Source organism: Gobio gobio, assembly GCF_949357685.1.
Source record: "Gobio gobio genome assembly, chromosome: 1".
NCBI classification, from domain to species: Eukaryota; Metazoa; Chordata; class Actinopteri; order Cypriniformes; family Gobionidae; genus Gobio; species Gobio gobio.
The window spans coordinates 4,235,915-4,248,615 of NC_137097.1; the positions used below are offsets into that span (position 1 = coordinate 4,235,915).

General features: G+C 35.8%; 1 protein-coding gene and 1 long non-coding RNA gene across 2 annotated transcripts; both read left to right on the top strand.

Annotated features, from left to right (window-relative positions):
• Positions 1 to 1,099: 1,099 nt before the first annotated feature.
• On the top strand, positions 1,100 to 1,611 carry LOC307127027. The gene is made up of 3 exons (XR_013816586.1): positions 1,100 to 1,139; positions 1,254 to 1,343; positions 1,447 to 1,611. It is a non-coding gene; the product is annotated as an uncharacterized lncRNA (long non-coding RNA).
• Positions 1,612 to 2,359: 748 nt separating this feature from the next.
• On the top strand, positions 2,360 to 4,436 carry LOC307127437 (G2/M phase-specific E3 ubiquitin-protein ligase-like). The gene is made up of 3 exons (XM_079818656.1): positions 2,360 to 2,482; positions 3,127 to 3,341; positions 4,195 to 4,436. The coding sequence occupies exons 1-3, from the start codon at positions 2,367 to 2,369 to the stop codon at positions 4,428 to 4,430; spliced, it is 567 nt and encodes a 188-aa protein (XP_079674782.1). The 5' UTR covers positions 2,360 to 2,366; the 3' UTR covers positions 4,431 to 4,436.
• The last annotated feature ends 8,265 nt before the right edge of the window (positions 4,437 to 12,701 follow it).

The window sequence follows — 12,701 nt, forward strand, 5'->3', positions numbered from 1 at the left end:
AGAAGCTCGAAGTCAAAAGAACGGCAGTCTTTTAACTATGGGCCAAAAGGAAGATCTAAGCCTAAAGAAAGAAAACACGTCCAGGTACGTTGTACTGACCGTCCTATACAATTTTGCAATGCTCTATATGTATTGTATTGTGTGTATGTGTATATTTATTTTACCTATGTATACATTAATTATATATCTTTGTTATTTTACTAGATAAATGTAGGGTTGATGGTGCCACATGAAACTAATGGAGCTGATTTAAAACCTCTAAGAGGGAAAACACTCCCGTTATTTACGGACCCGGAGGTAGCAGCACCTGATCTACTGAAACAAGCTGTTCAGAAAATGAGAACATTTAACAAGGACATGCACGAAGGACCTTACATCCTTTTGTATCCAGACTGCTAGTGGTAGCAGTTCTAGTGGTAATTAACTAATGGGAATGTGTTTACATGATTTGACTGTAGGCCTGAAGGTTTTAAGATGTCTAAAACAAACACTCTAGCCCAGGACACCTTGGCCACTAGAAAATACCCATTGTCTCTCATTGCATCCGTTTGACTCGCTGACGAAGGCTAGATGCAAAATTTCATGAGAGTACTTTTAAATTGGTTCTGTATGACTTGGCCAATCCAATACAAGCATTTTAATAGTTAAAAATTAGTAGTTTGAGCCTTCAGATTTTTCTTATTTTGTACCTTTCGGTTCAAAAGCAACTCAAACAAACTCCTATCAAGCACTCCTATCCATATGTTCTTAAGAAATAATCTATCTTTAAGTTGTTGATGTGATCAGAGAATTCACTCTGATGAACTTGAAACAGAAAATACCATTTGTGTATTGTGATTTATAACAAAATATTTTTTTATAAATCTTTCTGTTCCCTCTACTACACCTTTTACTCAACTACATTTATAGCCTTTATCGTGGAGCTAATAGTTTTTGTTTTATTATGTTTCAGAGATGCACCAGGACATTCATCAACAATTCAGCCAGGACAGGTAATAAGGCAGACTGGCACCATGACATTTCTTGCTTTCAGTGTTGTTGTTGTTTCAGACATTTTAATCTTTTTTTCAGATAGTAATATCTGATGCTGAGGATCTGGATCCACCTGAAACAAATCCAGTAAAAACTTCTTGCTACAGGTTAAAAAAAAATCATGACTGACAGACATAATTTCAGTTTATTTAACTGATTACATGGGGAATACATTTTTGTTTGTAAGATGTTTTAACATGGAAATGGTAATTTCCCAACAGTAAATACACAGACCTGTATTCACCAAATGTTGAACAAGAGGACGAAGAGCTGGTTGCTGTCAATGTAAAGAATTTCCAACACACAGCAATGTAATATGACAGCTTTTGACTATAGCACTCCTGTTTTTTCACTTTGCAATAATTCTGGTATATCTGGAATATCCACAAATTGTCACTTTTTTTTTCATTACAGGGAGGAGACGGACATTACATTACCTGACATCATAGCAAACCTGTCACTTCCTATTGATCATAAAAGAGTCAGCCGGTTCAACATTTCAAGGGCTAATGTTTGGGATGGGGCAGTCAGAGGTTTCAAGCGTACAACATATTCTGAAACCTGTGACATGCTGGTCAAATTTACTGATGATACTGGTTTTCTGGAAGAGGGAATAGACACTGGTGGTCCAAGACGAGAGTTTTTAACTCTACTAATGAAACACCTAAAAGACCGGCCCATTTTTGATGGACCAGAAGGACATCGTTTCTTGGTCTACAATGCAAATGGTAAGCCTATGGGTTAGTAAGCCTATGTGTACTATAGGCTACTAATAGTTGGTTAATGATCATTGACCATATATACCACTTGACATATGCTTGTATATTACGGTATATAATGCATTGTTTGTTTTAATTTTGCAATATGAATTCATTCACAGCTGTTAGGGAGGATGAATACTACCTGGCAGGAAAGATGATTGCTGTGTCAGTTGTGCATGGAGGTCCAGGACCCCATTTCCTGTCGAAAGATCTTGTACATTATCTTGCAGGCCAGCCTTCATTCAAAGCACCAATTAATGTAATAACTGATGAAGAAATAGGGAAAGCTTTGCAAGAGGTGAGAATAGTATAAGACTACGGCAGGGCAGGGCAGAGTTTTAAATAGTTTCTGCAGTGTTTTGAGACAATGTTTACTTTCTATATCCAGTGTAGAATTTGTTTAATTAATTTATTAGTTTTTGATGGTGTAAGATTACACTATGCTGTGTATCTCATAAAAAAAGGCAAAGAGATGCAGTGCTTCCAGTTATTGACTGGGGTGTTTATGCCCCTTTTCATGTGTTTCAGATTGAGAATGCTGCTTCGTTGGGATGTATGATGAGACACAGCACAATGTTACAGACAGCAGGTTGTCTGAGACATGTGGCTACTGTGGAAGAAAAAAAAGAAATTGTTTCAGACTACCTCCAGTGGTATATTATTGACCGCAACTCATCTGTAATTGACAGGTAAGACGATATTTGTAGTGATGAGGTTCTTTTTTTTTTAAATGTTTTTTTATGTATTTATATAATTTATATATTATAGAGTGTGGTGTAGACCTACTGTAAAGTGTCTTGAGATTACTCTTTTTATGATTTGATACTATAAATAAAATTGTATTGAATTAAAGGTTTCTATATATAATAGCAGATATTATAAAATCACATAAGAGTGTGCTGATGTTGATGGATGTGTAAAGCCTGGTTCAACAGCATACTGAGAAAAGGGTTCATTAACTTATGCGAATGTGACAAATTGTTTTAATTAAATTTGCTACAATTTCTAAAAAAAACTGTTTATTGCGGTTTTAAATTGAATCTATAACACAACAAAGTTTTTAAAAAGTGCATGGGGTGTGTAGACTTTCTGAAGGCACCGTATAAGTGCTCAAGCCACCCAGCCGTCTGTGTCATTGCAGTGTTCTGTTTCTGTGTGTAATACTTAGTTTGTACCAATTAACTTTTAATGTGCAATGCAAAAATAGGGTTCTATACACAACCATCCCCCTCATTTTTCTCATTGTAGAGAAAAGAATATTTAATAGTTTTCTTTAATTTAAATTCAATTGCCACTACACAGCAGTAAAACAATGTTTGTGTTCACTCTGTAGATTTAGGGAGGGTCTTTCAACCCTGGAGTTTTTGACTGCACTGCAGCAACACCCAACTTTGCTGGCTCCTGCCCTGTGCCACTCTGAAAAGCAACTCACTGCTTTTGACCTTGAGATACTCTTCAAACCTGACCTCAGTCCTTCGGGGAGTAATCGAAGACTTAAAGAAAGTCAAACCATGGGCTACTGGGCAGACTATCTCCTTGATTGTGAAGGTTTGTTAGTTTATTTGTTTTTTATAACTAGTTAAGAAAACGCATGACAATTAAAGCAGCAGTATTTATCGGGGTTCAAGCATTTCCGGCCTTTAAGCACATAAGCATCAAAAGACATTAAGTTTTATTTAGCAATAATGTAACCACCTTAATCACAAGCATGTTGAAAGTTATAGTGCCACCTATGGTTCGATCTCCATGAAATTGTGCATGCTTCTTTATGTCTCAATGTTATCTCATATGCTCACCAATTTTTGTGAAGTTCTGAGTTTTCTTTTAGGATTTATAGGCTTCTGAGTGTTTTGCCATGCCCATTTTCTAAATGACCCTGTTATGGCTACCAAAATCGTAAAGTTCAACTTTTTTTTAATTGATCTAGAGCAGTGGTTCCCAACCACGTTCCTGGAGGCCCACTACCAGTGCACATTTGGTAAGTCTCAATCTAACACACCTGATTCAAGTCATCAGCTCATTAGTAGTGACTCCAAATCTGATGTGGGTGTGCCAGACAAAGGAGACAATGCAAAATGTGCAGTTGTGCACTGTTGGTGGGCCTCCAGGAACGTGGTTGGGAATCACTGATCTAGTCCAGAGAATTGTACCGCGCTGGTTTGGTTGCGATTGGGCAAAATATCTAGGACTAGTTTGTGCAAGGAGGTTTTTAAGATGATAGTGAGTTTTTGATGAACAGTTTGATTGACAGCAGTAGTTCTTGAGGCAAAGTTTGTTCAGTATGAGGATATCTATCAAATGATATCCATCACGTGATTACAGAGCCGTAAAACTTATAATAAAAATCCAGCTCTTCGAGCTTGAACCCATAATTATGTATTTGAATTGTTTTTCTTTGCAGAAGGCCAGGCTGCTGTGTCTGTGGAAGATGTTTTGATGTTTGCTACTGGGCTGTCTTCACTTCCCCCATCTGGCTTGGAACCACTGCCACAAATAGAGTTCTTGGATGACTCTGCGTTCCCAATGGCAAATACATGTTCAAACTCCTTGAAATTACCACTCCTAGACTCATACACTTTGTTTAAGTCACAAATGGACTTTGGAATTCAAAATAGTCCAGGATTTGGCTGTTTTTAAGCTAAATGATGGATGACCCCTAGAGTTAAAGGGATAGTTCACCCAAAAATGAAAATTCTGTCATTTACTCACCTCAAGTTGTTCCAAACCTGTATGAGTTTCTTTGTTCTGCTGAACACAAAAGATATTTTTGAAGAATGTGTGTAACAAAGCAGAGAGAGCAACCGTTGACTACCATAGTATTTTTTTTCCCTACTATGGTAGTCAACGGTTGCTCTCTCTGCTTTGTTACACACATTCTTCAAAAATATCATCTTTTGTGTTCAGCAGAACAAAGAAACTCATACAGGTTTGGAACAACTTGAGGTGAGTAAATGACAGAATTTTCATTTTTGGGTGAACTCTCTTTAAGACTCTGAAAACATTGTTGTTGTTGTTAAAGGGTCACTTTAAAGTGCAGTTGCCAAAATTGGTTTTATAATGTAACAGTATGTGAGCATGTTTTTTTTCTCACAGTTAACATTTTGAAAATGTTTTAGATCCGTGAGTCTGAAACTGGGATCCCTTTGTGAATCACTGTTTTAGATAAAGAAACAAGTAGTTAAGAAAGTTGTTTTCTGTACTACAAAAATTTAATAAATGCATATTACTATTTTTGATTCATTTACTTCACACTTAAACAATTAAGCATTGTGTTAAGACAGACAGCAGTATTCCACCACTACAAAACCCCCTCCCTTTTTGATCATTTCATAGCTGAGCCATTTCTTTTAGTTTCATGTACAGTTCTGATGAAGACTCCCAGTTCTCTGGCTTCTGTAACTGATTGTATTCCATGGCAAAATCCAAGTACTCCTGCATGTTTGGGTCCCCACAAGGAGTCATTGACAGGCTAGACTCAGGAAGGGCATCCAGTTCAGCCTGTTCAATTTGAAATCCACAGTCTCTGGAGCCAAACCTATGTTAAATAGAAAACATAACTGCATTTCTTTTCATTTAAGCTAAAACGTTAGAATAATACTTGCATCTGTTTATTACCAATGTATCACCTGTGTGGTAAGTAGTAGAGTTCATTGGGCACTCCTCCTGGACATGCTGCTGTTCTGGAAGGGCGAATCCTGTGACTGTTCCACAGTCTCACACACTCATCCAAGTCCTTCTGAATAACATTGCCAAAGCAATATCTTAATAGGCACTGATGCTCATGACTTCCGTTGAAGTATCCGGCTTCTCGAAGGTCTGCAAATAACTCCATCCAGAACTGAGACCTATAGAAATTGATACAAATTGTAGTTATACTTTTAAGCATATACACGTTTGAATAATAAAATCAAAGGTTAGTCGTAATTACATTTATGGTCTGCATCTTTTGGTCATTCGATTTTCTTTTCAGGAACAACTTTTCCTGACGGGCTGTATTTGTTATACATTTTGTATTGATCTTTGTGCTCGTTTTTGTTTTGTTTTTCATTACTTGTTCCTGAGAAGGAAATCGAATGACCAAAATATACTATTTTACGATTATATGACTATTATACAACCCTTTAAGAAGACCACTCACCTTCCCTTTCTAAATATAGACCACCAGGACTCAATACGCTGGTTATTTATAGATGAGCCATACATGTGGCTGGACGCGCCAGAGTAGTAGTCACTGTGATGGTGGCGTAGGGTACATTGAATTGCAGCCATTATGCCGTTCTCAGTGCCGCAATCAGTCCTCAGTCTCATGGGGATGACACCGAGGTTTCGCACACATGACATGAAATAGTGAGCAATCACTATTGGATTATTATTTGTTGGTCCACATTCAAGCCACAGTACTTTACGTGAAAATCCATCTATGCATCCCGATATGGCCAAACCGAATGGCTTAAGTTTATCGTAACCATTTGCGTGCCACATATAGTTAGGTCCCATTGAGTGGTAGGTTCTTCTTGTAAACCTTCTGCGTGTTCGGCTCACACACCCTCGAGGATTAAGCTCCCGGAGCAAATTCATCACATCATCTCTCTTCACACGAAAATTGTACTTTTGTTTAAGTACCTGCCACATCGTGCGGTAGCCAAATAGTTGTCCAGGTCCACGAAGTTCCAATCTGATGGCGTTAATCACGGAGTTTGGAGAGGAATAATCCTTTCTGCGGTACAACCCGGCTTCGTTCAGTTTACTTTTAAGAGTCCTCAAGCTGATGTTTACACCGTGTAGACTTGACATCATGTCCACGATTACAGCGTACGAGTGGCCCTCGTTAAAATATTGCACACATTGATGCAGTATGTCTGGTGTTTCCGTCTGGTTCGCGTCCTTTAGAAACTCCAAACACCGACCACACGTAAAGCAAAACCGCGTTAAGCTGTTCATGTGTTTGCCACAAAACGGGCAAAACATCCCTCGGCCGCAGTCCATGTTCGATCACCATAAACTTTATTTACTCCACAACCACAACACAAATTGACCGCGCTCACCAACAACAACGCCTTTCACCGCGTCACTTCCGGTGTGCGGTACATTCCCTTTCCGTCAAAAATCTGTCATTGTATATTTGTTTCGGGACTGGTAAAAGTGTTTTGCGTCTTGTTAATTTGTTTTCTAAAATGTAATTTTTTTTCATCCTTGGTAAAAGTGTTTTGCCAATGTAATTGTGTTTTATGATAAGTAAAAATGTTTTCCAAAATGTAAATTTGTCTCGAGCTTCGTAAAAGTGTTGCACACGTTGTAATGTTGTTTTGCACTTCCCGGCCACCGTAGCTTCTCGCCCACTGATCGCCGCTGATTGACTGGATCTCACAACTCCGAAAACGCCAGATAAAATTTTCAAAAAGGCACTCTCTTTATAAATAAACCACAGATTTGAGCTTTAAACAAATACATTCTCACCTGAAAAAGTCTTAAAATACATTTTGTGAAACATTAACAGTAGTATTTTTAAATTACGAGGGGTTTCTCATCCGCTATTGACGTTTGCTGGTTGGTGCGAGATGCATTCTGGGATACCGGTCTGTCTGAAGTCCACAAGTCTCCTCTGATGCATCCTCGATAAAAGGGGCGGATCAAGGACACATCCGGGGATTTGAACTGGACTTGGCTAGATGTGAACTTTGAATTGGAACAGTACTTGGGCAGCAACTGATGACGTTCACAATTGACGATTGATGGCGATTCCTCCCGTCCTCTGGAGTTCGTTCTCCCGAGTCGAACTTGCAAGTCTGAACTACCAAGGACGCAAGTCCGAAGTTAATGTACTTGGTATTGAGAAACGGCCTGAGTGTGAGCGTGGGGCTTAAGTGCAGGTGGTGATTGCAGTGATGATGACGTGCAGGTGTGTGTGCTCAGTACTCCGGTGATAGGGATCGTTGTGGTTGTGAGAGGGTGGAGCCTGGTAACAGCGATATATTGATAGCGTAATAACCGTGGTGTGAAAAATCTAATATCATGACAGCCCTATAGTAGACGTTGGTGTTTACTTTTGTTTAATTCCTTTTAGCAAATCAGCAGTTGTTCCTGTTGCTTGTCTTCATTAAGAGACCAAACAGAGGGAATGTTGAGGAATTTGGCACACAGATCTCGGATCATCACCAAACAATCTGTGACCAAGGTGTCCCATGTTTTTCTTTAGTTGGTGTTGGTTACTACTTACTTTTTTCATCAATTCATTCATTCGTTTGTTTGAGGAAACAGCATGCTCCATTTGTAGTTTGTTTCATGTTTATTAAAGAAGCATTTTACATAAAAACATTTTTTGTCACATTATTTGTAAATTATGCTCAATATTAGGATTAATTCAATAACAATTAAGAATAGTCAAGTGATACAGTAACAGAAATCATTGTCTTATTAATGTGTTTTTTTTCATATATTTTGAAGTTCATACATTTACCCACACATCACTAAAACACACCAGAAATGAATGCTTAAGCTAATCCATAAAAACTAAACCATAAACAAACTGGTATAGAAAACATTGGTTGCACTGTGCACAAGAATTCCTGTGTGACATCTGTGTACAAAGCTTTTCCAGAAATGATTATGCAGCCTGCGAATCTTCACACAGAAGATAAGAGAAAGTAGTAAGCACTGTGTATTCTAGTTTACTTCATACATTGTATTTGATTTAATTTTCAGTGCTATTAGCCAACCATAAAAATTAGTTCATGTTTTACAGTACCCATAAATTCAGCCCCAATCTGGCACATGCAGCATGGGATGATGGTTAGAATTAAACAATAATTGAATTTGTTGAGACCAGCTTTTGGAAACACTAATCACATTTATGATGACCTCAATTGAAACAGAGTTAAATCCCTGTTCATTTTCAATAAAAACTTTGACGTCTGACAGAAATAAAGTCAATCTGGTTAGTAATAAGTGAAGCTGGTGATCAGATCTTGTGAGATTTAATGTCTTTTATCTTCAGTTGATTTCATGTAAGGTTGTGGCTGTAAGTCAGTTGTAGTTCTTGTGTTTCTGCTTTCCCCCCCCTCATGTTCTCTTCTTTCCTTCAGTTATTCAACTTGTTAACAGGTTTAACTGTCACCCCCTTTTTTGAGTTCACGCTTAAAAAGGTGATGTCCAAATTAAAATGGGTGTAATTCTGGAACGCTTTTTCAATAAATGCTTGATTCTGGTCTTGTTTTTAAGAAAACCCTTGGAGGTTTATGGTACAAGTGTCTGCAGTTGAAAATAAATAAATAAATAAATGGAAATATACTAACAGTCCAATTTATAGCAATTTAAGTTTATTATAATAAAAAAAGGACTATAATAAAATATTTTTTTATTTAAAAAAAAAAACATAATCCAAAAGAGGTTTTACTCTAAAATTGTTAGGAAATTAAAGCAAAAGTTCCAAATTTGGAATTGATATCACAAACCTTGTCTTTTAGCTGCTGTAACAACAAAGGTCACTAGGTGTCACTTTTTCCTCCATTGGGGATTCATATGCTCCATTGGTGACACTTGTTTACTACTTGATCTCAACACCACAACACACAAAATTTGTTTTTAAAATTCAAAACATTCTCAGAATATATATATATATATATATATATATATATATATATATATATATATATATATATATATATATATATATATATATATATATATATATATATATATATATATATATATATATATATATATATATGTATTTAAATTCTTAAACGGTATATAAATTGTTAGAATAATTTGAGGTCCAGATGTTCAAGCTGGTCTGAATCTTATCTCTGGTGGTGAAAAATCAGGCTCTTCTTGGGTGTACCATCGATCATCAGTGCTAGCGGAAAAGCCACTAGAGCCAGATGAAGATCTTTCTTCCTGTCTTCCTCTGCCATGACCTTTGTCTCTCCCTCTCCCTCTCCCGCTTCTTCTCCCTCTTCCTCCGTTTCTTTTTTTGTGTACAGTCACAATAAAAACTAAATGTTTTGCTTTTTGCAAAATAAAGAAAACAAACATGATGCGCAATCTGCAGCCTCTCTCTCAAAGACGTTCTTTCAGATCAAAGCGGTTCGTTCTGTGCTTTAGAATGTAACCAATTATCACGTGATGTCAAGTTCAATATAATCATAGTAGGCTACAAATGACTCCCATAGTTTACAGCATTAGTTGAGAGATGTGTGTACCTCATATATATATATATATATATATATATATATATATATATATATATATATATATATATATATATATATATATATATATATATATATATATATATATATATATACAAAATAATCAATATTGAATCAAGCCATTCCAAGCTTTTTTTGTGACAATTTATTTATTTAACCCTTGGGCACTGTTCAATTTCTGGTTCCACCCCTTATGGTCTGGGTCAAATTGACCCTAATTGGATTCAATACAATTCCCCAAAAATCACACTATGAAAAAACGCATACAATCAGGTACAAACAATTCACTTTTAATATCAATACTTTTCACACATTACAAAGAATAAATATCTGAATTTACGATTTATAAAAATACTTTTAACCATTTTTATTTTTAAGATGGGCCCTTAGGACACTTGCCTTTATACATTTAGAACAATACTATCTTAGTCTAAACCTAAAGTAATCTTGACCAACTATATAGCATTTTAAAGCTTTCAGACTCTAATTTTCATATTTGGTGACTGATTTTCAAAAGAGATGACAGAGCAGGAGATAAATAGCGATAGATTCGTCATTTGTGATGCGGTACCAAACTATAACGCACGTTTTGACTCTTTCCATATGTTTTTTTTATATTTTACATTTACATTTTAGAGATTGAATTCAAATCAAATATTAACATTACTGCCCAAACTACTTGTCAATAGATATTTTGAAAAGTATGAAAATATAACATTCAGATCACTCAAACCATATATGGAAATGTCATCTAGTTGAAAACATTGGTACTGCACACAAAAACTTTTTTTTTGAGATATCAACCTAAAATTTGGTACAGAATTTGTTCAGATATTTAGCTTTGATTTTCTTGAGGTTTTAGAATTTAACATGTTTTGTAAAATTTATATTTTATATAAAATATAAAAATATATATGTTATATATTTTCATGTTCATAAACTTCTATAACTTTACTTTTACGACTTATACAGTGATGGCCGATTTCAAAACACTGCTTCATGAAGTTGTTAATAGTTGAAGAGCTCTGAGATACAACAAAGTGTTTTGTATTTTGTGTCTGTACAGTTGCTTTTGAACAGCTGTCCTATATGGGTCAAATTGACCCACAAACAGCAAGAGTGTATAAAATTTTGATATGCACATTTCACAACGCATTATCATGTTGAAACTTTGCATGCATGTTAATGACCCTAAATGAGAAAAGGTCACACAATTTCAAGAAAAACAATGTAGGTTAGATAGTATTTCAGATAGATTGAAAAAAGAAATTATAGCTCATTTTTACCATTTGTGGCATGCAAAAAATATTTCTGTATTGAAAAAATGGGGAAAAGCTAATTTTTTTTGCTTCATAGGTTAGTAAAAAACTAAAATAACAAAATATAACCAAGAAATGTTATTATTTTGGGTCTCTACAATTGCCTTAGAACATTAAAATATGCGGGTCAAATAGACTCGTGAACATCACAAACGTAACAGTAAATGTGTGTGTATATGTCAAAACACATCAGCGTGTTGAAACTTTGCATGCATGTTCATGACCCTAAATGAGAAAAAGTCACAAAATTTAAAGAAAAAAAAACATAGGTTAACTGATATTTCTGACAACTTAAAAATCAAAACGGGTCAAATTGACCCGCAACATAACACAAGGGTTAATTTAAATCATTCTTTTTTAATGACAAAAACAAAATAGTTTTTCAGTTATCACAACTGTTATAACACTGGTTATTCAATAAACAAATATTAACTGTTACTAATTGATCCATATCGTAATGCATATCGTATCATGACTTCAGTATCGTGATGCGTATCGTAAATACATAAAACTGACATTACTGAGCTATATGCATTAGTAGCCTATTAAAATGGTACAATGGCAGTGCTCAGTTCAACGTGTTGGGAAATCGGGAATTTTGTCCCGCATCAGCATTTATTCAAAAATGAATAACGCTCAACATTCAAAAGGTAAAAGGATTTCCCACTTGTATTAGTAGGCTTAGGCTATTTCGCCACATGGATGCCCAATTGAAGCTCTCACAAGCACAAAATGCAGGCATAGAATATGTTAATAAAGTCTTTATTAACGCATTTTAGACAAACAAAAGCAGGTAGGCTAAGCCAAAGACTGAGGCTACAATATCCATAAATAAATATGTTCACAAATACCCATGAAGGTAAAACTGAAAACTGAAACACACAGTAAACTTAACCTGGGCTTAAAAAGAAGGCTAAAGGGTGGCACTTGTTGGTAAAAAAAAAGTAGCCTAATACAAGATAAACGCAAAATATGCATTTGTATAAGAAAATAAAACAGGCTGCATTGTTTAGCCTACACAAATATATCCATAAAACTAACACAGGAACCTAAATCAGATACAGTAAGCCTAACGTGGGCTTAAAAGGGCTATAAGGTGCCGTTGGTGGCCCAAAACAGAAGATTAGCCTACTTATTTTTAGCTTTCCTCGCGCTGTGTAGAAATAATATTGAATCAACCGGCAAGGAGGATCCATTCATGTGTTTATAAGCAACTGAAAAAAGCACAAATGTCAGAGCATGTCAAAACTTCTAAAGGGCCCCGAAACAGCTCAGACTCCTAGGGATTAAATTATTAGATAGTAATATTCGAAAGATCGGAATCATTACGCCGGAGACGGGTTTATTGAGGATATTGTGTCGGTGAGGCAATTATTAGA

Excerpts from the sequence above, each read along its gene's own strand:
- LOC307127437 (XM_079818656.1), top strand. The coding sequence starts at position 2,367 with ATGTTACAGACAGCAGGTTGTCTGAGACATGTGGCTACTGTGGAAGAA. Across the intron at positions 2,483-3,126 it reads AACTCATCTGTAATTGACAG|ATTTAGGGAGGGTCTTTCAA; the intron begins GTAAGACGATAT and ends TTCACTCTGTAG. Across the intron at positions 3,342-4,194 it reads CTATCTCCTTGATTGTGAAG|AAGGCCAGGCTGCTGTGTCT; the intron begins GTTTGTTAGTTT and ends TTTTCTTTGCAG.